This window comes from Cataglyphis hispanica, chromosome 7, assembly GCF_021464435.1.
Source record: "Cataglyphis hispanica isolate Lineage 1 chromosome 7, ULB_Chis1_1.0, whole genome shotgun sequence".
Classification (NCBI taxonomy): Eukaryota; Metazoa; Arthropoda; class Insecta; order Hymenoptera; family Formicidae; genus Cataglyphis; species Cataglyphis hispanica.
Window position 1 is genome coordinate 6,888,554 of NC_065960.1, and position 25,118 is coordinate 6,913,671.

At 36.1% G+C, this 25,118-nt stretch overlaps 1 protein-coding gene across 1 annotated transcript in view; it reads right to left on the minus strand.

Moving 5' to 3' along the window:
• Positions 1 to 24,014, minus strand: part of LOC126850965 (dipeptidase 1-like) — a gene marked incomplete at its 5' end in the record, with an annotated part of 133,372 nt that extends 109,358 nt beyond the window's left edge. Inside the window, 2 exons of the mRNA XM_050594456.1 lie at positions 23,631 to 23,677; positions 23,955 to 24,014. Coding sequence (XP_050450413.1) covers positions 23,631 to 23,677; positions 23,955 to 24,014 — 107 coding nt within the window. The remainder of the gene's footprint in view (positions 1 to 23,630; positions 23,678 to 23,954) is intronic.
• Positions 24,015 to 25,118: the final 1,104 nt, after the last annotated feature.

The following is a 25,118-nucleotide window of genomic DNA, read 5'->3' on the forward strand; positions in this document are numbered from 1 at the left end:
GGTACAATGTAACATTCATGCCGCGAGAAAAGGACGCTTGGGAGGGCCAACTCGACGGGCCAATTGATATATGCCGGATTCATCGAATTAACGAGGATTTATTTTAAATTAAATGCGACGGTGGGAAATTTTCTATACGCGCGTATAGAGAGATGCGCGCGTGAATTATACGTTAGTTATTACATTTTCCGATGTCAACATCGACAGCGATCGAAGCGTCGCTTCGTTCAAAATCAGATTAAAATATTAATGAATTAATAAACTCACCTCGCCAAGAGTTCCCTTTCTCGAAAAGCAATCGCAGCTATTATTGCGCATAAATCAGCGAGATACGTCATTTGCAATTTTTAATCGTGTTCGGCGCGGCAAACGAATCACGCTCTCATCGTTATCACGCCTCTTCTCTCGTCACTTTGTCCTGGGAAATTTTTATCATGTTTGCTGTTTTTTTTTTTACGAGAGTAATTCGATGTATCCGTCATTTATACGCTTTGTTCGACCAGCCCGAAGGCTCGATTATTAGACGGCGAAAGCCAATCGGTTCTTTCGATTGTCGTCTGGATTTTAAGAGCCGGGTGTTCGATCGGTTCTTCCAAAGGGTCGTGGATAAAAGGGCGCTCTTTACGAGGAATGGATCGAATAGCTCGCGGCGTCTTTCTTCTTCACCTCTTCGAGGGTCGTAAGAAACGAGGGGTTCCCTTCTATTTTATGAAACGGAAGGAAACGTCGAGAAACGAAGACTCGACTTCAATCTCAGGTGTTACGACAATGGAGACTGTGTGTAATAAATAATAAATCTTAAAGGGAGACACTCGCGGCTTATAAAAACGCGCGCCGTTGTCGTATGTTTTGCTATAAAGATTTTTTCATGGAACTCTAAACTCGTATTTTACTTCTTCCATTACTTGCCTTTGAAAGCACACATCAAGTCGGTTAAAACGCTTGTATCATGGGACGAGCTGGATGATTAATTTTCTTATAACGCTATCTATTTAAAAGTGATAAAGTGATATCTAAAATATATATAATGTTAATCGATTTTAAATTATATTCAATTAAGTATATAAACACACTTAATTTTTTTAATAAAAACTTTCGATTGTTAATATTTTTTTAGGATTTTGGGGAACAACACATATAACTTGCGAAATATGTGATAGAATTTACGGAGATTTTAACATAAATCCTCTATCGAGTCATCGACGTAAGTAGCATCGTGCGTCGCGTAATCTACTAAATCGAATAAATTGCCGCTCATTTCACTTGCCGAGGAACGAACAAATATGGGCAGTTATGGACGAATGCTCATACGTCCTCGCGATCGTATCTCGCACGGTTATTTCAGCGATAAAATATTTATTATTCGCCGCACACGCGGCGGCGAATACGAGCCGTGGAGGAATGGCCCTAGATTTAGAGAATGAGGATATACACTCTCGTTGATTTCTTTGATCCCTTACGGCCGCGCCGTGTCGTAAATCTTGTCGTTAATATTGGACGTTTATGGGAAGGCCTGACGTAAGCGTATTTTAAATTAATACACGATTCGACCATGAATTGATTAACGTAAAATGTCTGATATATATTATGTTCCTGAAACAAGAACTGAATTATTTCTGAATTATTTTCCGGTATCTTTCGTTTGTTCTGTCAATCATGAGGATTTCAGAAAAATATCTCACGTTGCGCGTCCCGCAAAGGATCATGATCCTTACGAGCTTTCTAAGCCCCGATAGCTCACGCGCGAAGGCAACGGCTGCGATAAAGATTCCGCTTCGTGGATTCCGTTCCGTGGAGAGCAGGAGCAGGCGGGCAAAAAGAAGGGGACACGAAGGACGACATCGGCTGCCTCGTGATTTATAAGGATAGATTTGCCCCGGCTTGTTGTTTATTTCGCCGCGGCTGACCGTAATTTTTCTCCAGACGATCCAGTTACCCGCGTCTCCCATCCCCTCCCTCCCCCATCCCATTTGACACTCGCATCTGGTCGGCTTTTCATTCGGTACTCCTCGCACCCCCATAAACCTCCGTCGTTCCTCCACGTAGAGTGAACTCCTCCAAGTCTTTTTGAGCGAACTCGAGATCGCAGCCGGCAAGATGGATATCATCAAGTAGTACACACTTTTCCACCAGAAAGCTGACCCATTTCCCGAGAACCGACCGATCATCACCGCTTTTTCCAGACAGGAAACACTTTAATCGTGTTATGCATTCTCTTCCTCGTCTTTTTTTTTTTCAGTTTGCTTCTCATGCATCCCGAAGGGAAAACGAGAACGAAATTTAGCCCGTTATTCTCTTTCGAGTAACTGCAAACTATTACTATAACTAAGGTTCTTTGTATCGAATTAATGCTTGTAACTTAACATATAAAATTACTCCAGTAATTTTGAAAGGCCGCATTTCGCTAAATTCTATGGAATTCACATGCAGATTTTACTCTGAAATTTTTTTTGTCACACATCGATGGATGCAATGAATATTTTATTTGCCTGCATTGAAAATTATAAACTATTCTAACAAAACGTCAGTGCGGGTCGGTAAAGTTTTTGTTCCCGCATCGCATTTATTCAAATGTATCTAATGGTTTCCTCGAAGTTTCACGATAATTACTCAATTTTTTTTTTTCATTATTGTGCCTTCAGACTCGGATTGTGACGCGCGATAAAAACGGGATACCGTCCCATTATACATTTCTCATTTTACCGCGTTTAATGATTATCACTACAGTGTCTAATAGCGGCGAGACGGCTCTATAATTCGTCGAGGCGCGACACGGCTTGTCAGCGTGACAGGCAGTGACAGAAATTAACGGTTCCATTTACAGGCTGGCGCATTAACTCCCCCCCAACCTTGTATCACTCGTTAAAGTCGGACCCGTCTCAACTCTAATTAGCAACGGCAGGACGGGAGGTATCGCAGACGGCGGCTCGCCTGCATTGACCGACTGCATTTAGTCTGGCAATTTCATGGTAACAGTAATCGTCTCCGCTCAGATTATAACTATCGCAATCTCTCTGTTTCGCAAGTTCTGCGGAATGCTGCGAATTTTACGCGCATATTGTGCAGTAGCGCGGAGAATGTCGTCTTATTATTAATAGTAATAAAATTGCATTGTACAAGTTAGGTGGTTAAGTTGACAACAGATCATAAATCTCGCTCGGAGATTCTCGTGTTTAAATGTATATTATATAGGATTGCTCGTTATTAAATCGCGTAGGAACTTAAGCGAATTCTTAGATATATCTAGAAAGGATTGATTGCTAATGTCTTATTGAATGTTATATTTATTTAATAATTTATTTAATAATGCGATATTTATTTATGGTACGACAATAAGGCAAAACATGCGCAAAAATTAGCTGCTCTATTACATGCTTTGTTTTATTGCTCTTTGCAGAAAACAATTTCGTATCAAATCTCGATTCCCTTGCTGAGAAGTTTTACCTCTTACTGCTCTCAGTCACGATTTCTACGTTTCGACAGGAGGAAAACGGAGACGCGTCACGGAATTCGTAAGTACCTTGAACTTATCTTACCACACGATAGGATCATTGATAAGGAATGTCTCTCGTGGCCGTTACGATTTTGCATTCTCGATACAATCGAGTAACATGCGGTGTTCGTTTTTCGCGCCGCCACCGCGTCAACTTCGCCAGGATCCAGGCCTGAGCGATAAATTCACGTTCTTATATTCCCGCTTAAGTGGCGAAGTTGGAGCAATAAAGTAAGCTTGCCGAGTTTCGAGAACAGTCGGGAGACATTGTAATTTTTCGAATATTCTAAAACTTAAGAGGGACACGCGGCTTAGGTTGTGCTCTTAAATCTGCATGCTCGCACTGTGTTACACGTTCTTACACCTTCTTACACCTTTTTTGCATATATTAGCATTAATTCGACATTGCAATTGCAAATTCTTTGCAAGCTTAAAATTATTTTAAATTTTTATTACGAAAATTTTTTATTCATAAATCTTAAGCGTCTTAGGAGAGATGGCGCAAAGAAAGAATTGCATTTTGCTGCACTTAAAGTATACTTTGCGTGTATATTTAATATTTATTATTTAATATTATAATATTTAATATCTAAAATTTATTATTTAATATTTAATATTTAAACTAATTATCTTAACGTGTAATTGCAGTCATTATGGAACTACAGCTAATATAATCTCAAGCAAGATCGGCCTATCATCAGTCTATCGGCCGTGACGATTATTGCCGTCAAAGCCGCTTGATGTGTTAACTATGTACATATATAAATCGAACGTATTGATCCCGTTCCAACGACTAGGTGTTGCATGCAACCGTTGATTTTCTCAGTCCATTTAAAGCACGAGATCGTTAAATATAAACATCATGAAATATTACCGATGTTTGATCAGCGAAGGGGCGCTACATTGTGCGAGGCATTTATACTACTAATGAATCGATCGATCTTTCTCAGGTATTCCGAAATGACCTCGTTGATTTCGTTACATTTTCCATTTTCTCTCCGCTCCTACAAGCAATTATAAATAGCGCGATATCCATCGCGAATCGATATCTCTTAATAGCCTAGTATGTCGCGGATCGTCTTTGTTAGCGATGGATGCGAGAAAAAAAAATGGAAATAAGAGGGGTAAAAAAAAAACGCACAACGGAGTGAGGGTGAAAAGTCGAAGCACTTTACATATTCGTCACGCGAGAAAAAAATACATCATCATCGTAGCCCGGCGGGGCGCGATTACGTAACGTGTCGTGAGATTCCGTCGCGTAATTTTGCGGCGACGTGACACCGCCTATGCTATTACTCTGATTAATACTGTATTAATCTGTTGACCGCGTCATTATATGTTTCTTTTTCATCCTCTTTGTGCAATTAGCTGAATTAATTCGCGTTAATCTATGGCTCGAGAGAGAGTTAAGCTCTTAATTTACGCGCTGACACACGCGACGTTCAAACGGATATGCTTATCTTCGTCAATGTTCGCGTGTCCCGTGATATCGGAAAAGAGGAATTATTTGCATTATTATCGCTCTGATTGACACGAATTCATCTTGCCTTTTTTCTCGCGTGCCGAATACGCTCGATTCCTCTCATGTATCTCAATTCCTCCCATTATCTACATGAACATCGCGATAACAGCTGACGTTTCAATCGATTACGATGAAAGAAAGCTTCTCTTATAATTTTGGTTTTCATGCAGAAAATATCCCGTCTAATTAAGACACAGAGAATATCTAATACTAATCGCTACACGAGATTACTTTACGTAAAATACTTTAAGAGCATCGTCGCGACGTTTCTCGAGATATTCCGTGTCAAACGTTTCCGACATTTCCGCAAATGTTAGTTGAGGGAGACACGTCCCGAATGTAAATTCCGCACTACAATTCCTGTTATCTTCGCCGCTGATAAGGATTTTCATCTACCGCGAGCTAGACCCGCTTATCAAGCCACTGCGAATCGCTCGCCCTGATATGCGTAATTGAAATGCGAAATTATTCGCTACTAAATACGCGCCATCAAAATTCTCGACACGCAGGCCATTCAAATTTTTGCACGATCATTTCGCGAGCGTGTAAATTGAAACGAAATTTTTTCACCGTTGACGAATGAAAAATTCTGTAAATCGCAAAGTATTTTAATATATGGAAATATTATTTCCATGTGCTACATAGTGGAGAATAGCAATTAGTTTGTGTCGGAAAAAAATGTATAGATTGGTTGAAAAAAAAAAAAAGAAAAAAAAACAAGAGGAAAAATAAGATATTTAGAAAACAACAACTACAAATTTTACGAATGACAGGAATCCGTGGGATCCTAATAGAAACAGATTTGCTTTGCCGCGGTTTCTATTAGCGGCGCATTCTGCTATACGAATCGATTACTCACGTTTCCATGCCTTCTAATTTGAAGCGACCGCAGGGTAGGTCTTCGTATCGTCGTGTCCTGAAATTAAATTCACGGGAAACACGGCGTCTTATAACGTTACGACTTAATACTATTAAGGGATGAAGTTCGCTGTCTACGCCGGCAAGTTTCGCAATTCTCGGAACAGTCGTTTCTATCACGGCGCCTTTGCTGCGGTCGCGACCGTGCTTTAACATCGGATTATCGTTGTATCGAGATCTTTCGATCAGGATACCAAGGTCTGTAGGATTTCTCCGACGGCGTATTTGGGAATTGGCGCAACTACAGCGAACTACGTTCATTAGTGCTTCCTTGAAGCGGTTACCGACATATTGCCTGAAATCTGCGGAACTTGAGGCTTTCAAAATTCCCTTGCGCTAATAAATTATCTATAAATACACACGTAATATACAGATGCTTCGGACATGTTAAATTTATTTTTACATACAAAGATATTACATTGGTCTCGATTCTTTTTTTAAGAAAAACGTTGAAAGATTAATAGTTTCTAAGTTGAAAGCAATTAAAATTTTAGATTGTCTTTTAGAATTTTTTCAAACGTAGATAGATAAAAAAAATTTTATTTTTTTTAAATGGATTTTAATAAATTTAACATTGACTCGTGCTAAACGCTTATTAAATGACAAGCTTACTTCATCATTTTTGTTAAAAAAACATTCAAAAAAATCTTTAGATGAAATATGAATTGTGAGATTATGGACACTTTGTTTAATTAACTAATAATTAATCAACTTTAAAAACATAAGTGCGAAGTAGTTTGTTTATCTTCTTTTTTTATGCGGATACACATTTGGCTTCGGGAATAACCCGTTCAATTATCTCATGAAGCTTTCCACAATGTGCTTCTACAAATCGGATCATGGGAATCTAATCGGGAGAGGGAGGCAAGGACTCTCCGTCGCGAAAACCGCACCGTCGTGAAATCCGCAGGTGTCGACGATAGCCCCCCTCTTTTCCCATGCTTCGCGCTAGTAACATCTCTATACACACGCCTCCTCTCTTTCTTCGTGCGGGCGGAAGTGAGTTTTCTCAAGTACGAGAACGACGTTATGCTCTCTCGGTTGTTTGTTATACGCGAAGCGGCGGGTGAAATTAGTCGTCGTTCTGCCGGCAACCCCATTTCTTCCCCTCCTCCTCCCCCGCCCTTTCCTACCGTCTTACGCCGTCTTGACAAACCCCTACCAACACGCAGCGCGCTCCATTCCTACCGGATTCACCTCGACGAACACGCAAATGACTTCATTATAATGAGCGCGACTCGAGAACCGACCGTCTCTAACTCCCTCTAGATCGACCCCGCTCTCCTTCTTTCGCGTCCCATTTATCTCGCAATACTTCCCGTAAACTCCTTAACCTACGACACCGTAATAAAGATTACGTCTTCAAGATGTAATGTAACTTTTTCACCCTCTTGGGTAACATCATTCTTGTCTAGACCGTCATGATTATTAATTCTCTCAGTTATTACTCAACGGAAGAATCGTAAAAACATTTAATTTTTATCCTCAAATATAATTAGTTTTATCGCTTTTAGACAAAGCGACATGCTTTTTACACGTTTATGTTTTTTGCGATATGAAAGAACATAAAATATTTTTTAAATAATTTATTTTATTTGAAATATATAGAGAGAGCACGTATTTATATATGAGATTCTTCCAGATTAAGCTGGATCTTAGAATTTCTTTTAATTCAGCTCGTTTATATTAGACTTAACTAAATTACAATTATTTGAGAAATATGAAGGACATATTCATTTATAATGCTTAACGTGTGTTTCTGTTGTTTTTTTTTTTTTGCGACCTAGCACAAGCTACTAAGAATACCTTAATACTAATTCTTTCGACAATATAGTATATTCTCAGAGTTAAATTAATTGTGCCATTCTTCCACGCGCTTATGCGAATTACATCGGAATATTTCAGCAATTGTTTTTGATAGCTTTTACAGCAAGTTTCAAAAACATCATTTTTTTGTTTGTCGAAAATTTTCGTACTTCTTTGTATCATAAGCTACCCCAAAGTTACATATTATTCCACTTTTAAAAAATACATGTTAAATCGCAAATATTGTTACCCTTTTTTCGCGATATTGATTGTTTATCTGCCTGTGCATTACTTTATATTAATAAAAGCCAAATGTCATGACTGAGCGATGCATTTGAGAGTTCAAATATTAAGTGTGTCTATAATTTTTATTTAATTAATCTTAAAAAAACAGAGAACTAGACTTAATATGTGTAAGTAATTAAACACACACACACACACACAAAACACACAAAACAAATGACACGTGTGTAGCGCGCATTTATATTATTTTAGCACAATTTAAATTTGTCAAAAATATATTTACACGCTGTATCATTGCGCGCGTTTGTGATACGACGATATGAAAGTAAATTATCCCAAACATACTAAGCGGCGAGAAAAGAACGCGTTATAATCTATAAACATACCGCTTTCATAAATGTCGCAGAGGGTCGCTCTCTTGTTCCATCCACGCCATCGTATCCATCTCGCTTCGCTCACCCCATATGGGACGCGCGCGATACGCACGTAAACGACCTCCCGCATCCGGTTGACGCGACGGAAGGGCGCACGTCATCCCCATTCACCGTGTTCGTTCACCCTTCGGGTGTGCGCGAATTTTTATCGAATGTAAGACACGAAACACACTCTCTCTCGCTCAATCGCCTCTTCGCGTCGGCTAGCGTTTTCACGACGTCGTTGGTTCGTAAAGTCGCCCATCGCCGACGGGCAGATTTATCGGCCGACGTTGCGGCGCTTCAGCCAGTGGAACGCCCGAAGGAACATTCTCGGGATCCATCGGGATATCGCCGGGTGACCGACCAGCCGGTTTTCCCGGGGAAACTACGCCCTTTTCGATGTCATTTAATTCGAGGGAAGTTAATTTTCCACTCGCACGGCTGCTTGAACTTTCGCGATACCGAATAACCGCGCGGATTTTATTTTTCAGCACGAACGAGATTGCGAATATTACGTGAAATGTCGCGAAAGTAATGCTTTAAGTTAATTCTACAGTGCGCCAGGGCGTTAAAACTCGTGCCAGGAAGAATGCGATTTTTGAAAATTTTTGATAATTTTTTAAATTTAAGTGATTTCTTTCATAGCTTCATCAATTTTTCAATCTTAAATTGATGTTACAATCTTAAATAGATACTTATGACAGTTATATTCTTGTAATGCCTTCTAAAATTTATATTTTATAGTTTAGCTAATAATTACAATCGGTAATTATTGCGCAGTAATACAAATTTCAATTTCCCAAAATATTTTTTTATATTATTTAGAATTGTTCTTTAAAATTACAAGCGCATCTTAGATGTTTCATCAAAATTTAAAATGTAGGATAAAAATAAATATTTTTGATTGTTCTATTAAAAAAATATAAAATAAGATATATATTAAAAAAAATGTACACTATAACTTTATTTAAATAGAAATTTATCTTGGAATTTAATCAGCAAAATAATTAACGCTACCGTCGTACAATCTATGGGTGTATAAAATCAGAGTAAGATCGTAAGAGAGAAGATTCTAGTGGCGCGATTTTCTCAGTGGCATCGAAAACAGCGTCTCGCCCTGGCAAGGAAATGCGCGCCGTACGACGGGACTCTTTATCGGCAAATAGAATGGAATGAAATTGGCGCCTGGATCTGGAACAGGCGAACTCATGATATCGCTGCAGTAATACGAAACTGAGATAAGTTACAAGCGTGCGTATCGATACAATAATGGAAGTTACTGCCGGAACATATATACTGCTCTCTCGTAGAGCACATTTAACTTGTAAGTTGCTGGTGATTTCAGACTTTTCAGTTCAGCGGATATATTTATTATCATCGTATTAATTCAATTGTTTCATAAATTTGATCCTATACGAGCTATAATTATCGATTCGACGTATCTCGCGTGATAATACCACGTCGTATATGTAGATTATCCAACGTGTTCCGACCTAAATTGCCGTTGCAATCGCGCGTCCAGATGGTATTAACGATCCTCGCGGGGGAACCACGCGACACATCAACGGCGTCAGTGATCTCTAACCCCCCCGAGTCTGGTCCGCAATCGAGCTTGGCATTCATCCTTTTGTTCGCATCCTTGGCATTGTCTCCACCTTGATCCCTTAGCCAGACTCTTGGAGTTGCTTGACAGCTATCGCTGTCTCTGAACTCTCAGCGTCTTGGATTGTATTCTATACAAGCCCTATTTTATCGCTATTATTGTATCATTGCACTTAAACGTATAGCGACTTCTGCTATTGACGTCGACAGTTTATTGCTCCTTCAGATAATAAATCTTGTCAAAATAAAATCAGAACAATATCTTTTGCAACTGAAACATTTATAGTTGTAATTATAGTTGTTTTGATAAATTACTTTTTTAATTTTCCAATAAAATAACGGTTTGCAAAATGTTGTATTTATAATCATATAACTGACTAACTGTCGGTAATGAAATTCTGATAAGCAAGCGATTAGGGGAACAAATTAAATAAGGATTGGCATGACAAAATTATTAAAACGTGACATATCATTCATTCATCTATGATATTCTCAATAACGAATTATTCAACAAGATTAACAATGTATAAATTTTAATTATTTTATTTCTATTTATTTTTCTAAAGATACCAATAGATAAATAAAAAAAAATAAAATTAATCCAGATTATCGTGTACATAAGAGTATAGTATTCAATAAACATAAATTGTGAAAAGAGAGCTAAGAGAAATATTAGCTACATAATTTATCGTATTAATTATTAAAGTTTGAGTAAGTTAATTAAAACTTTAGCTGCAAATACGATTACCATTATAAGATTACAATGGAAATATGAAATGAGGCATAATTACTAATTACGATTCTTATTCAGAAATATCTGCATCTTTGCTTTTGGTCAAAATTATTTTTAATCCCTTAAGGTACTAAATATCGTTAAAAGAAAGCTTGTCGGGAACACCTGGGCTTTACCTGCGAGTAGTGTGTGTCACTCGCTTCGCCGACAGACACCGGTCGGCGCGGAAAAAAGACGGGTGGTCTGACGAATCGACCTTTCCTGCCTCATTCTACTTAGGGGCCTCTCGATTTCTGTTCGGGTCATGATGAAATATGCAGAGGAATCGCTCGACGAGGTACCTACGACGATCGCGGGCCAATTTATGTCCGTCGAGCGGAAGCCACCGGTGGATTATTAATGCACGGGGCCGATAGTTTCGCCGCGGAAGCTGCAGCTGACACGTACAAATGTCCGCAGTCACGTCATTAGTCCAGGTACACACTGCCGACTAGGTAAATTCGCCGGTATAACTTTTACTAAGCAATCTCCCATGCGACGGGCTTTCCGCTTAATAGCTAAGCAAGCTTAAAAAACCATGTTGAAAAATAATAACAGAGATATTTTTGATATTTTTATATCAATAGATATTTTTGAATGAAAATCATTTTATTATATAATTATATAATTTTATTATATACATTATTGATTTGCTTCATATTTCCATATTTATATTTTGTGGCAACTGTATTTATAATTAAAATTTTAATTAACCCACTTAAGCTTTAATAATGCGGCGGACTTTTCGCTTCCGGCCGTACTTACGACGCGCCGCCATAAAAGTTACCGACTTCTACTGCTTTGTATGGTTCGTTAGGTTTTTCCTATATAAACGACTCTACGCGTCGAGAGATATATGTACAATTTAATCGCACTATAAATTTTTTTCTAAAAATTATTTTTTTCTAAAAATTCTTGAAAAATATCGAGAATTTTATAAAAATCAAGAGAAATCTACAAATTATATTACTCTATAATGTAATACAAAATCTTATTACATTATAAAGTGTGTTCTTACAAAAAAAATTTGCGTAAAAATTTCATCTCATAATAACTTGTTATACAATTTATATAAAACGTATTGCTATATAATTTTATAAACGTCAAGCGTGTATAACGCATTACTGACGTTACATACTATTAATCAATATTATAAGATCATGATCTATGATTGCGAGTGTCATATTATATGAATCGACTTGAAACGTCATTTCTCACCACCCAGCGGGAAATGCTTAGTATGATTTACTCGCGTGAGCCAACAAGGGCCATAAATTCCATACACGAAATTCACAACGGCCACGTGCCAAAGTAAGCACTTCATCATCGCGACGACGCGAAAACGGCGTGCCGGTAAACGAGTGAAATTTTAATCTCTGCTTTTCATCGGCGCCGTTCGCGCGGCTCGATATTACGAGCGGTTAGTTTCCCGAAGTTTGTTTCGAAGAAATCCTAGCCGGTCGTGCCGGAGCAGTTGGGGAAAACTCGTTCGTTTGTATTTATGACGGCTGCGGGAGCGTGAAACGTACGTATTAAGGGCGCTCTTGAGACTTTTCTGCGAATCTCGCAACTCGCGGGGAAAAAGGTCGAGGAAAAATGTGGCGGTAGCATAACGACACCGCCGCAGCAGACCACTGCCAGGTCGCTTCCTTTAAACTATCGCGACCAACTTTCTGCGATAGAAGTTTTTTCCTCGCGCCAAATTAAAAATGTTGCAACGGGGTAACGATGACACGTGGCGGATAACAATGGAACGAGGTGCATTTACATTCGCAAATGATATTCTATTCTAGACGTAAATTGTGACACTTAATTGCATCATTTCAACGAGTTATTTAACTTGATTTACCGTATTTTATGCGGCACAAATTACGAAAGACAAAGTGAGAAATTAGAAAGCAGTTAGCAATTCCCGCGAGGAAATTGTTATAATAGGGTCGCGTATCGATCGTTGGTCTCTCCGGAAAAGTATATGGCCGATTTTCATCCCGATTCTAATCTACTAATGAGTGCGCGATAATTTCCGTCCGGCGCCTTCCATCATTATACGCCGACAATTCAATTCCATGAGTAGGCAAAGTCTGGGGAAGAGACTTTACTTGCAAAAGTAGAGGATCCTCTTTAAATTTTAATTATAATCGGTGCAATCATAAAATTATTTTGCTGGGTTCAATTTCATTATGCAGTTATTTCCATCATGTTCAAGGGCTAAATTTTTGGATTTTTAGAGAAAAAAATTAGAGAGAAAAGTTATTGGAGAATATTTTAATAAAAATTGTGTGTACATTTAAAAATATATTTATTTCTCTACACTTTTTAAAAAAATATTTATGAACTTGTATATAAATATAGAGCCTATTTTCATTGTGCAAGAATTATACAAGATATTTTCACAGCAGTGATTACTACATGTAATCTCGATTGAAAATTCAATTTAAAACAACAGAAATATTGAAAAGAAGTTATAGACGATAAAGATAAGATATCAATGAGAAGTTTTTAAAGCGGCTTAAGATAAGCGAAGATAACGAACATGATAGCGAAGTGAATCTTAAAGGAAAATAGCGTACGGCATGGTTCGTTTTAGATCACAGAGTCAGGTTCATTTCTTACGAGTCTTCCCTTTTTCCTCGCTGTTATTACTGTCTTTTTCTTCCTTCCTCTAGTCTTGTTGCCCCCATCTGAGCCTCACCCCGCATCATTCGTTATTTTCCGTCAGAAAGTACGCCGGGATCGAAAAGTAAGATGGGGAAAGGGGAAGAGGAAGAAAGAGGTGGAGGAGAGATCCTTTCGTTTCTTCTTGATTAAGTTGCAGCGGTCCCTCTTCTTTATTTTCCTTCTCTCTTCTCATCATCGGTCCCCAGATATACGCTGGTACATCTACAAACGACGTCGAACACACTTCGATCGCTTCCGTCGTTCATTTCCCGCCATCGCGCGATATCGACGCATCAAGGGAAAATGCATCGCGCAAACCGATGCCGATTGACCGGGAAAAATCGGACGATTCGCATGCGGCCTCGTTTCTGCTTCCGCGTTTCTCTCCCGTCGCTCTATCGCGCCTTGTTAAAATTTATTGCCCTCTCGGACATTGTGTTCTATGTGTTTTGTTTATCCTTTTTTATTTTTTTATCGCACAGATACTTGCGCGAATCTCGAGTAGCATGATAAAAGTCTTTGCAGTAAAATGTACTGTAACGTCGTCAGAGTTTTTTTATCTGCCTTTCAGAATCAAAGTGCATCATAAAGTTGATAAATTTTGTCGACCGAAACGGTTATCTTTAAGCTTTTTTCAAGATGAATCAGTGCTTTTCATCATTTATTAACCATCATTTATTCATATGCACAGTAATGAATTTTGTTATGCTTTTCTCGAAATGCGTTCGATCGATTTGTATTCTTTTTATTTTTTTTTTTTTCTATTGTAAGAGACATAAGGCAGACCTCATCTCGCGCAGTGTTCGGGTTTCTTTTTTTCCGTTCGATCACGCTATCACGCGGGTACCGCTGCATCACGAAGATGAAGCCATTCGATTCGATCGAAAGAATCTACCATTCATCTGCATTCGGTACCCGTCACACTTTTTTCCGCTTCCGCTCCGTTTCCATTCCCCATGAAACGGATCGTTCCGATCGCTACTACTTCTCCGCATCTTCCTTCCTTCCTTTCACGTCGCGATAAACTTTTCTCTTTCGCCGTTTCCTTTGTTGTTCCCTGGAGAAGAGAGTCCGACGGTCCACGGTCGAGAATCCTGGTTACGGTGTGTACACACCGGATACGGACGTCGTTGCACGATAGTCATCGATTCGGGTATCTCTCACGCTCTTATAAATTTAACAACGCGCAATAAAGGGTTGCGGCATAATAAAACGCGATGTTTACGGATTGCGCGCATTTCACCTTCCCAGCATCCCGCAAAGTTTCGCCATGTCCGAGACGCGCTTGTAATGCTTTGTAAAATTTAAATTTGAAATGCCAGATGTTGCATAATAATATTCCTTCGGAATATCTTCGCGAGGCAATCTTAATATCCCCGAGAACTTTGTGGCGGCGTAATAAATATTTATTTGCGCATTTGCATTACGAGGCCCGCAATAATGAATCACAGTTACATCCGATACGATATGACGGGGGAAGAGAGCACGATAAGGGTAACCTTTTCGAGAAATAAAGATGGAGGGCACGACGTCACGCCGTTGCATTCGTTCTCATTTCACGTGGATGCTGTAACTTTTTATAATCCCGTCTTATCTTCTTTACTATTCGCATTTTTTTACTCACGCTTGCAAACTGTACTAAAGCGACATAATATTTACCGCGTATTTAGAATGTAGTTTAATATTGGTTTTTTATCTAAAGAATTTTATTAATAAATGCGAAAATTTAAATTAAATCTTTACTTGGCAAATAATCTTTCATGTCAAATAATTATCATGAAACTTAATTGATTATTATATATATTAATAAATTAATGCGTCCCTAATTATGCATAGAATAATATTAAATATATTTTGTTCCATGAAACTGGCAAACGTTGTTTACAAATATTATAAATGGTTAATGCGCTTGCTTGAGCTTAGTTGTGCAGTCTCGCGTTAGAGACTGACCAGAGAGATCTAGGTGAATCAACCGGACGTGGCTCGCAGGTAATTTCGGATGAAGTACGATCGCCACGGGAAATCTGGCGACGAGTGACGCCTCCAGATCCCAACGGGGCGAGAGAAATATCCATCCTGTGGCCATCATCGGTCCCGACAACCGGGCGTTCCCGGCGGCCGATGCACTTCGCACCGTGTCAAATTTTACCGTCGTGACATTTTCGCCATCCTTCCCTTTCCGTTACGTGTCACGGAAAAATCGATCGCAGAAATGGAACTTTCCTTCGCGCGATACATACTGTAGAATATAACAAATGCATTTGCGCTTGATTCAAACCCGTGAAAGATTGCTTTCGTATCAACGTCAGCGAAACGCACATTTAAATTCGATCTCAGTTTTTTAAAGGAATAAACGTAATTTGAAAACTTGAATAAATATTTCTCTGTGTGTGATTTTTTTGTAATTCTATTATGTATTATCTTTTTATTTAATTATAAATTATTATTAATTTTTCTATACTTTTAAACTTCTTTTTTCATAAGTTTTTTTTTTTCTTATTTTTATTGTTTCATTAAATATTATTCAAAAGGAGATTGCATTATTGGCATTCCGCAAGAGAGCCTATAAGCTCTTTCTTTATTCAGAAGCCTTTCTTTCATTTTCTTTAAGAAATATAAGATACACAGAAGACAATCAATTTTTCTTGTATATAATACGATGATGAAAGACAGAATAATAGTAAGGAATCTCTATTAAATGCGATTGTAAAAACCTCCGAGACAGATATATGCGATTCGCGTTTAACAGGGGAAAAAAAAGGGAAGGAAAAATAGAGAGATTCGCACAGAGAAAAACCAGACTCGCTTTTTTTCTTGTGCCATATTGCTCCCGAGTCCTCTATTGTCGGATGTATTCCGGAGGTAAACAGTCTGCATATTGTTCGAGCATTAAAGAGGGGGATTTTCCGGTCTCGATTGCCAAAGGTTTCCGCCGTCCTTTCGCAGACTTTTCCCAGCTCTTTGTGCCGCGTCGGTTTGTGAAGGCGATTCGCCAAAGGAGAATATTTACAAGAATGTGCATAATGCGAAACAATCAGAAGATATGCGATTTATCTGCAATTTGTTCTCACACGCTATTTGCAGTTTCTTCTTCCTGCCGTCGAATCAATCGTAATTCACCGTTTAATAGTTTACGTGGTATTCCGATGTAATAAACCCTAATTTCTTCGCGGGCGTAATATATTAGTTTCGCATTCATAATGAGTATACCGATTTTCAATCTGTTTCAGTTTCTTCAATCGGTAATGCAATCATCTCTACTATACACCAGCTAACTCGTCTGCATCCGTAATGTTATCATCCGTAATGTTATCGTTGCAACTCATTATGCAAAACAGTTTCGGTGCACAACTACCTTAACAGCTCGTATTTTGATTGCATGATGAATAAACCAAGTTGCGATATCGCGTAAATTGATTTTCAATTCAATCGGAGATACTCTTTGTAATTTTTTCGCTTTAATAATTTATTTTTATTTACATTCAGTAAATTACATATTAAATAATTACAGATGTAATATATTATCAGGGAAAAAAATTTTCCCATTTTTCATGGCGAGTTTTTCGATACTTGGCGTTAATCTGGCGAAAGGAAAAAAAAAAAGAACGTAGAATGAAAACACAACACAGCGCTGGTTTCTCTCTGGGCGTATTTTTTTTTTATTCGGAAAAGAAGGATATTTCTACCTGACAAATGAAATTCGTGGTCCAACACTCGCGAATGAGATAACGCGAAACGAATGCGATGATTTTCACACGCGATATTTCTCTTCTCTCTCGGTTCCGTCGATACATCGGTATGACTATAAAAAGAATCAAAACGCGAACGAAAATCAGTTATCGTCGTCCTGCACGCGTTTACATTACGAAATGACACGTTGCGTTACAGGTTTTTCGGATTCGGTATAACCCGTCTACGCGCCGTCCAACAATTTTCTCTTTTTTCGGCTGGTTTTTCTTCTTCCTTTTTTTTTTTGGTACCGAGCGCCCACAGAAATCAGAGCTCAAGCGAACGATTCAATACACTCGGTTGGCTTTCACGTCTAGGTGAGACAAATTCTATAGAGAGGCACGAAAAATTTCCGATGTCGCGATTTAGAAAGAGCGTATTCACGAAGCCGGGATATGCCTTTTTCCACCGTGCATACGCGACCGTGCATTTCGAGCGAGTGATGGAAAGCGATACGTAACTTCAATGATGATATCAATAACTTGATGTTACGTCACTGAGTAGATTTACGGTCTATTTAGAGAAAAAAATCTTGACATCATTATAATACTTGGACATTGATATATATCCTTAAAAATTATATTATACATTATATAGTCAGAATTGCGATATATTATATTTTTAAATACAAGTCAAGGCAATTTATGTCATTGTTATTCATATCGAGTATTTTATATTTTATATCGATTCTGTCTCTCTCTTGAATTTTTTGTAGAAAGATTTTAATTATATACAGTCTTTTGCGTTTTTTTAATATATAATTTATATAATTGAAAAACCGCGCAACGCTACCAGACCTTCGTGAGTTTAAAGTGGAAAATCAAGAAATTCCGTGCTGACAGCGAAAACTCGATTTCGACTGGACGTGCCGGAGTCGGAAATTCGACGAAAGATGAGATATATATATATAGACAGCGTGGGCAGAGCCTCGTGTCAGGGCGGAGTGATAAAACAGAGAGCTTAAACAAGACCGGTCCCTAACTCTGGTCCAGTGCTTTTCGAACAGCGGAGGATGTGGGCGCGCAGTGGAACGAAGGGTTAAACACAGCCGGCGGCGAGGGGATGTAGAAGCGCTTGTAACGGCAGAGAACGATTCACGAAGTTACGGCTAACGTATCAACCTTTCAGCTATTCATTAAGGTTGATGGAAGAAAATTCTTTTAAAAACCAATATTCCGCTGATATAAGAAAAATATTCGAATGTTTGAAGAGAAAAATTATTTCCAAACTGCTTTAAATTCATATTTGAAACGGAATGAAAATTATGGAAAATTTTAAATTTTAAGCTCCGTTTAAGAAATAAGCATTTAGGTTTGGAAAAATAGTTCTTAAAAAAATGTGAAAAATCTTGTGAAAACTCGATCGATATTTGGCAATTGCTATAATGGAAACATTAAAAAGTTTTGTAATATACAAGCTTCTTGATATTTGCTATAAATCAGTTGTAAAAATGAGCACTCGCATACGATGCTATATGAAAACGCCGCTTGTGCTTCTGCATTCCTTTCTCCCTATTACTGACCCTCATAAATTCCAAGTCCTCCTATGTGGGAAACATTGGGTTCGCGTGCATTAAAAAAATTAATTAAGAAAATTTGTGGCTGTTAACAGATAGGATAATATGTCGGATAAAAGAATGCCACCGTGGCGGAATTTAATGGATATATATAGTTAAACGATTCGTAATTTAGAAGATTCCCCGTTTCAGGAAATAACTTCGAGAAATATTGATTAACAAGAGCGTATTTTATCGTGCATTTCTTTATTTCACGGATTGATTGTACGGTCTTAGGAACCACGACGAAGCGCCGTTGATAATCACAATTCACTGCATCTCGCCCAGCTCTCTCGAAGCATGCAATTACACGAGATTTTATATCCTTTCACTCGGATACACTCGACACCTGAATGCGCGATAAATCTTTATGCCTTCCTTTTTTTTTTCTCTTTGTCTTTCTTTCTGTCTACCGCTCTTTCTCATTTCCTCGTAAATGAGATTTATGCCCGTTTTTCCCGCGAGTTTTTTTTTTTTTTACATTTTCTCTATACTTACGCAATGGCTGACTGTTTCGCTTGCTTTGTGTGCATAGCCGTTTCTACTTTACGAGAATCTTCCTTAATACCCAGGCATGCGGCTTATTTCGAGAGAATGCAATTAATCCTTGGCTCGTAATTTGTACATACCACCAGAGATACCAATTATATGAAATTATCTTTCAATTTATTAACTGTCTTTTTTTCAAATCTATTACAAAATACATATAAATGTAATATTAAATATGCAAAACGCGTATTTAAAACAAAAATATATACGCAACCATTGTTGCATCTTCAGTATTTTTATTTAAAGTAAAATATCAATACAAATATGAATTAAATATGTTTAAATCCTAATTAAATATTTACACGTTGATTAAACTGTAATCGCGGCGATCTTTCTACGTCCCGACGTTATCTCGTAGCGATAATTTTCCGCGGAATAATGTCTCGTCGTTGTTGCCTCTCATTATTCGCGTCTGCGAACGCGACGTCGAATACGACGCTCATCGACATTGCGATGTCGTTCACGTCAATTTTACGCATCGGTAAATATCGCGGCGGACAAAAACGGCTGCCAGGAAGATCCCACCTTGCGCGTTTATTTTCCGGGAATCGAAAAAACTGCACGCGACTGTGTCGCGACGCGCGGTACTATCAGCCCTGTTTCTCTAAAAGCGACCGAAGCGTGACCGTGTCGTGAAAAAGATTTAAGCCCTGGTGGTTGATTCGGCAACAAGAGTCATCGTCACGCTACACGTATCGTGAGCGATACGACATTGACGAATTCGCAACGCCGAGGATGCGTTTCAAGCTCGCGCCACTGAGAACGCGCTGATAAATTTGGCTTTACACATCCGCGAATGCTTTTAAAAAAAACTTAAAAAAATTAACTAAATATCTTATAACATAGGTGAAATATCTATATTCGCGAGCTGCAAAAGAGAAACTTCTCGTCGAAAGGATCTCAAACTATCTTATCCGAATGCGTACACGCTTGCATTATTTTGGACATTGGCGGCGGCGAAACTTATAATTAGTTTGTCACATATCCGCCTAAGTTTATATACATTAAACAAGCTTGCATAAACTAAGTTTGTGCTCTGTTTGTTATCTGTTGCACTTTGAGTAAATGGGTGAGAGGGGGAGAGAGAGAGAAGTTTTCGACAATGGCTATGCGACTCGATATATGCCCCGTTGCGTAAAATGACATATCACGCAAGCGTGAATTTCGGTTTCTATAGTTTTCATATCAAACTCGAAAACACCGCGATGTCATTAACGTACAGTAATTGGTAACGCGTATTATTGTATTTGAACGAATCTGCACACATATACATATTTCACTCATTATCCGATCGTGCTATATATGTATAATCAATACGATTAAAAAAAAATTATTGCTGAGTAATTATTAATTGTTAATAATTAAATTTTAAAAATATTAATATAATAAATATGTAATAATTATGATATTTCTCTTAGTATGATTATTTCCTTGTCCGGCATGGGCGACCTTACCGATAATTTAGCGTTTTCGAGTAATGTGTGTATTATATTTATATTAATTAAATTCTTTCAAAAACTATTTTTGATTAAACAAAACGATCAAACTTGCTTTACTCGAAAACGTTATGTTATCGCCGGCATAGCTCTTAAATTAAATCTCTTCACCCGATAAATATAGTAGCTGTATCCATGTTTAATCTATTATTAAGTTTTTTAACATTAAAACAATAATAATACTAATATTAATAATGATAAAAACACTTTTAATAAAGAAAGAAAAATATATTTTTCTTTGAAATATATTTTTTAAATTAATTTTCTGATTCGGTTTCGAAAAGGCGTGTGGCAGTCGTCGTTGAGTTACTATCGAAATCATTGCTTTCGGAAATCGCCAAGAAAACCTGGGTTTAATTCCAATCCTGCAACGAACAACCCCAATTTTCAACAAAACATTAAACTAGACATCGCGGATGGATCTTACAAGAACCGACACAAGAAATAATTCTCCACGATGAAGATTATTCCGATTCTTCGCCGGTACGAACCACGTAACTTTATTAACGTTTACCTGACGAGAGGAACAGTGATCGCGTCCAAGAACGTGAAAAGAACGCAATGTTTTCGCAGTATAGCTAATCAATAATTTTACGAATATTTAATCCCGACACGAAATTCATAAATATCAATTAAATAAAAAAAAATCGTAAAATTTGGAATAATTTACTCGTGATTCTGCGATGTCGAAAGCAGTTGTCAAATTTCGCGAATAAAAAACTAATATTTAATCGTTATCTTAACATCGAATCTTTGAATTCTTTTTGAATAATTTTTCTTGTTAGTTAAATATTAGAAAGTTAAATATTAGAAAAGTTAATGATATTCATGATATTTATAAAATTTAAAATATATATTCCCAAATTTATCGACAATTTTTTAATATAAAAACACAAACTCTAAATATTTTTAAAATAAATAATATAAAAAGTAATATTTCTAACAAATATATTAATTTAGAATTTCTATTAATTTGGCATTATATGTTCTTTCGATAAATTTTCGTGTAATTTACAATAAAAGAAAGTTTATATATAATTTATAAAATTATTAATACAATTATGATATATAAATTACAAATAAAAAAACACAATTATAATTACAATTAATTGTACAATTATAATTAGAGTACAGTTTACAATTAATGATACTATCAGTATCAAATAGATATATCCGTTATATCCAATAATACAACATGAACATTTGATACTGATAGTATTTATTTTGAGTTTAACATAAATTATACATTAAAAATATATGTTACATAAATTAATATAAAATTTATATAAATTTATATAAATATTATATAAATTAATATAAAATTTATATACATTTATATAAATTTTATATTAATTTATGTAATATTTATATAAATTTATATAAATATTGCAAATTTATATAACAATATAATAAATATATACATACAAGTTTAAATATTTAAAATAAAATGTAATACATATATAGTAAGTAATATATTACATTTTATTTTTGCATAATAAATATATATGCAATTTTTAATTTACTAAAAAAGTGTAGAATTTGTACATATGTAATTTTTGATTCGTTAAAAAAGTGTGTATATATATATATATATATATCATTTTGAAATTTTTATAAATAATTCTAATTTTTGTATAATTTAATTTTCAATTTAAATTGTAGAAAAATTAATAATTTACAATTTTAATTTTTCATAATTTTAATTTTTTAAATTTTACTTAAAAATAAATTTTATTTTATTATCCCTTAAAAAATAGTTTTGATTTAATTTTAAAAATGCTTTCAAATAAATTTTATATTATTTATATTTTATTTTTTTTTTGTTTATTTCCCCAATATTTTAATAATTTTAATGTTCTTTTAATTCCTAATATTTACGTACTTAATTTTTTAAGAATCCTAAGGAAGTAAATGATTATTTTAAATTAAGATAGTCCTAATAGTTCTAACAACCGTACTTTTGCTAGCTAATCCAGCAGGAATCCGAAGGGATTACCGAAATTTTTAAGGTGGTAGTCTAATTGCGTGCCCTAATCGCGTGCCTTAATCGCGTGTCCTAATCGCGTGAACTTACTCGCGTGCCCTACTCGCGTGTTTTGATTGACCGTATGTTGCTTCAATTGGACCTACCTTTCGTTGATCCTGGCCATATTAATTCTGACTACGTCTAGTCAGAGATGTAGTTTTTACCTCTATTAGAGGACAGTGAAGGAGAAAAATTCCTTCCGATGCCGGCTAATTATCATCGCCGATGCACGAGCGTATTTTATGCTCATTTATGGTCGTAAGACGTTACGATAATTTGTTATTTGCATTTCAATACAACTTTAATTAATCTAGTGCCAAGTTATCAATCATTATACAATCACCATATTTAATTGATTGAAATAATAATATATAACCGTATTGTAATATGTAATATTATTTATAATAATGTGTAATTTATATTAAAATAAAATTAATAATACATTTATGTGTCTTATATAATTTAATAAATTGATAATTTGGCTTTACATTAATTAAAACAGTAAGATATGATAATATAGATGGATGGGCTAGGAGAAATTAGGATAAAATTGGCGCAATATAAAAATACAATAATAATTATTATTTTATGTAATTAATAAAATTGCTTCTAGCGCCTTCTTTATTAAACATATAAAATAAAATTTATCAATTAAAAATATATTTTATATTTTTTCATTTTTTTTTAAATTTATACTTTAAATATCTGCGTAATATATTTTTAAAAAATCTATTAAAAGTTATTTGATTTAATCTAGCCCATCCATTTTGAGACAACGGATCTATTTACTATCTACAATATCTATGAATCCGTTATCTCAAAATAAAATAAAGTTTGTCACTCACCGGCACTGATGCGCAACAGCGGAGATTTGGTCTTGAGGCTGCGTTGTCTGCAACACAAATATAAAATCCAAATTAGCAACGCTTAAAATAATTAATATTTCAAGAAATTATTATTGTACGCACCGAATTTTATATTCGATGCGTATAATAATAAGGTATATAAATATGGAATAATGGAATACATTCTAAGAAAGAAAACTATTTTTTTTTAAATAAAAAACTTATATGAGTCTCTTGTTTAAACTATTTAAATAATAATCGAATCGAATTAATGCATTTGCGGGATTTATAAATAATAATTAATATACAAATAATAATAATCACCCTTGGGTTGCTCCGCCGGTGCAGGATGCCTCTCCTAGGCCTCCTCCTCCTCTCAGGATGTCAGAGTCGCTACGTTCATCTGTAACATACAAATAGGAGATGCAAATTGTAGTAATGCTCAAAATAATTAATTTCCAAAAATTTATTATTACACATTGAGTTTTATATTCGATGCATGTAATAATAAGCAGATTAATAAAATAATTTTATAAATTAAAAAGAAAAACCACTAATAACTGTAATAATTTCATATAAAAACTATAATCTAAAAGTAGAAACTTTTACAAGATTATAACTTTTATATAAATATCTTTTTCTCAAATTTTCTCTTATTTAAATCATATAAATAAAAAATCAAATTACGCGATTAATTGCTTAATTTAAATTGCACGTTTGCAACTAATAGAAAATTAATATAGAAATAAAAAATTACTTACGACGAGGGTTGCTTCACCGATGCCCGATGCCTCTCCTAGGCCTCCTCCTCCTCTCAGATTGATTCACACGCGCGATATTAAACGGCACTCCCGCACTTTTATTAAAAGATACTTCCGCACTTGTACGCGCGATACTTTCAACGACACTCCCGCACTTTCGAATTTCGGTACATTTCGAACACGCGACGCGACGCGAAAACCGTCCGCGGCACGATGACGGGACCGACGTCGCGATAAACCGTCCGCGGCACGATGACAGCATTAACGATACGACGAGCCGTCCGCGACGCGATGACAGCAACGACGGCGTTGGGTGCTTGGTTTTCCCCTTCTCAGTAAACCTTTAGAGACCTTAAGGCCCTTAAGGCACCGTCCAGGTACTAAGCCCTCCCACCGCGGCAAGGTTACACCCTAGGAGGGTATTATATATATATATAATTTTGTAATATGTTATATCATATTACAAAATTATATACGTATAACGTGAGATTATATATGTATAACGAGATTATATTTGAACATAAAAAATGTAGATAAAAATCATTAAAAAAAATTTTGTTAATAATTTTCAACTTCTACTGTTTTGATTTCGAATAAATAAATTGAATGAAATATTTACTTTGAATATTTAATTTAGATTGGAAAACACACATTATCGAAGAAATAAAAAAAGAACGAGCAATGTGTTTTAAAATTTATATAAATGGGATAAATAAAAAAGAATATA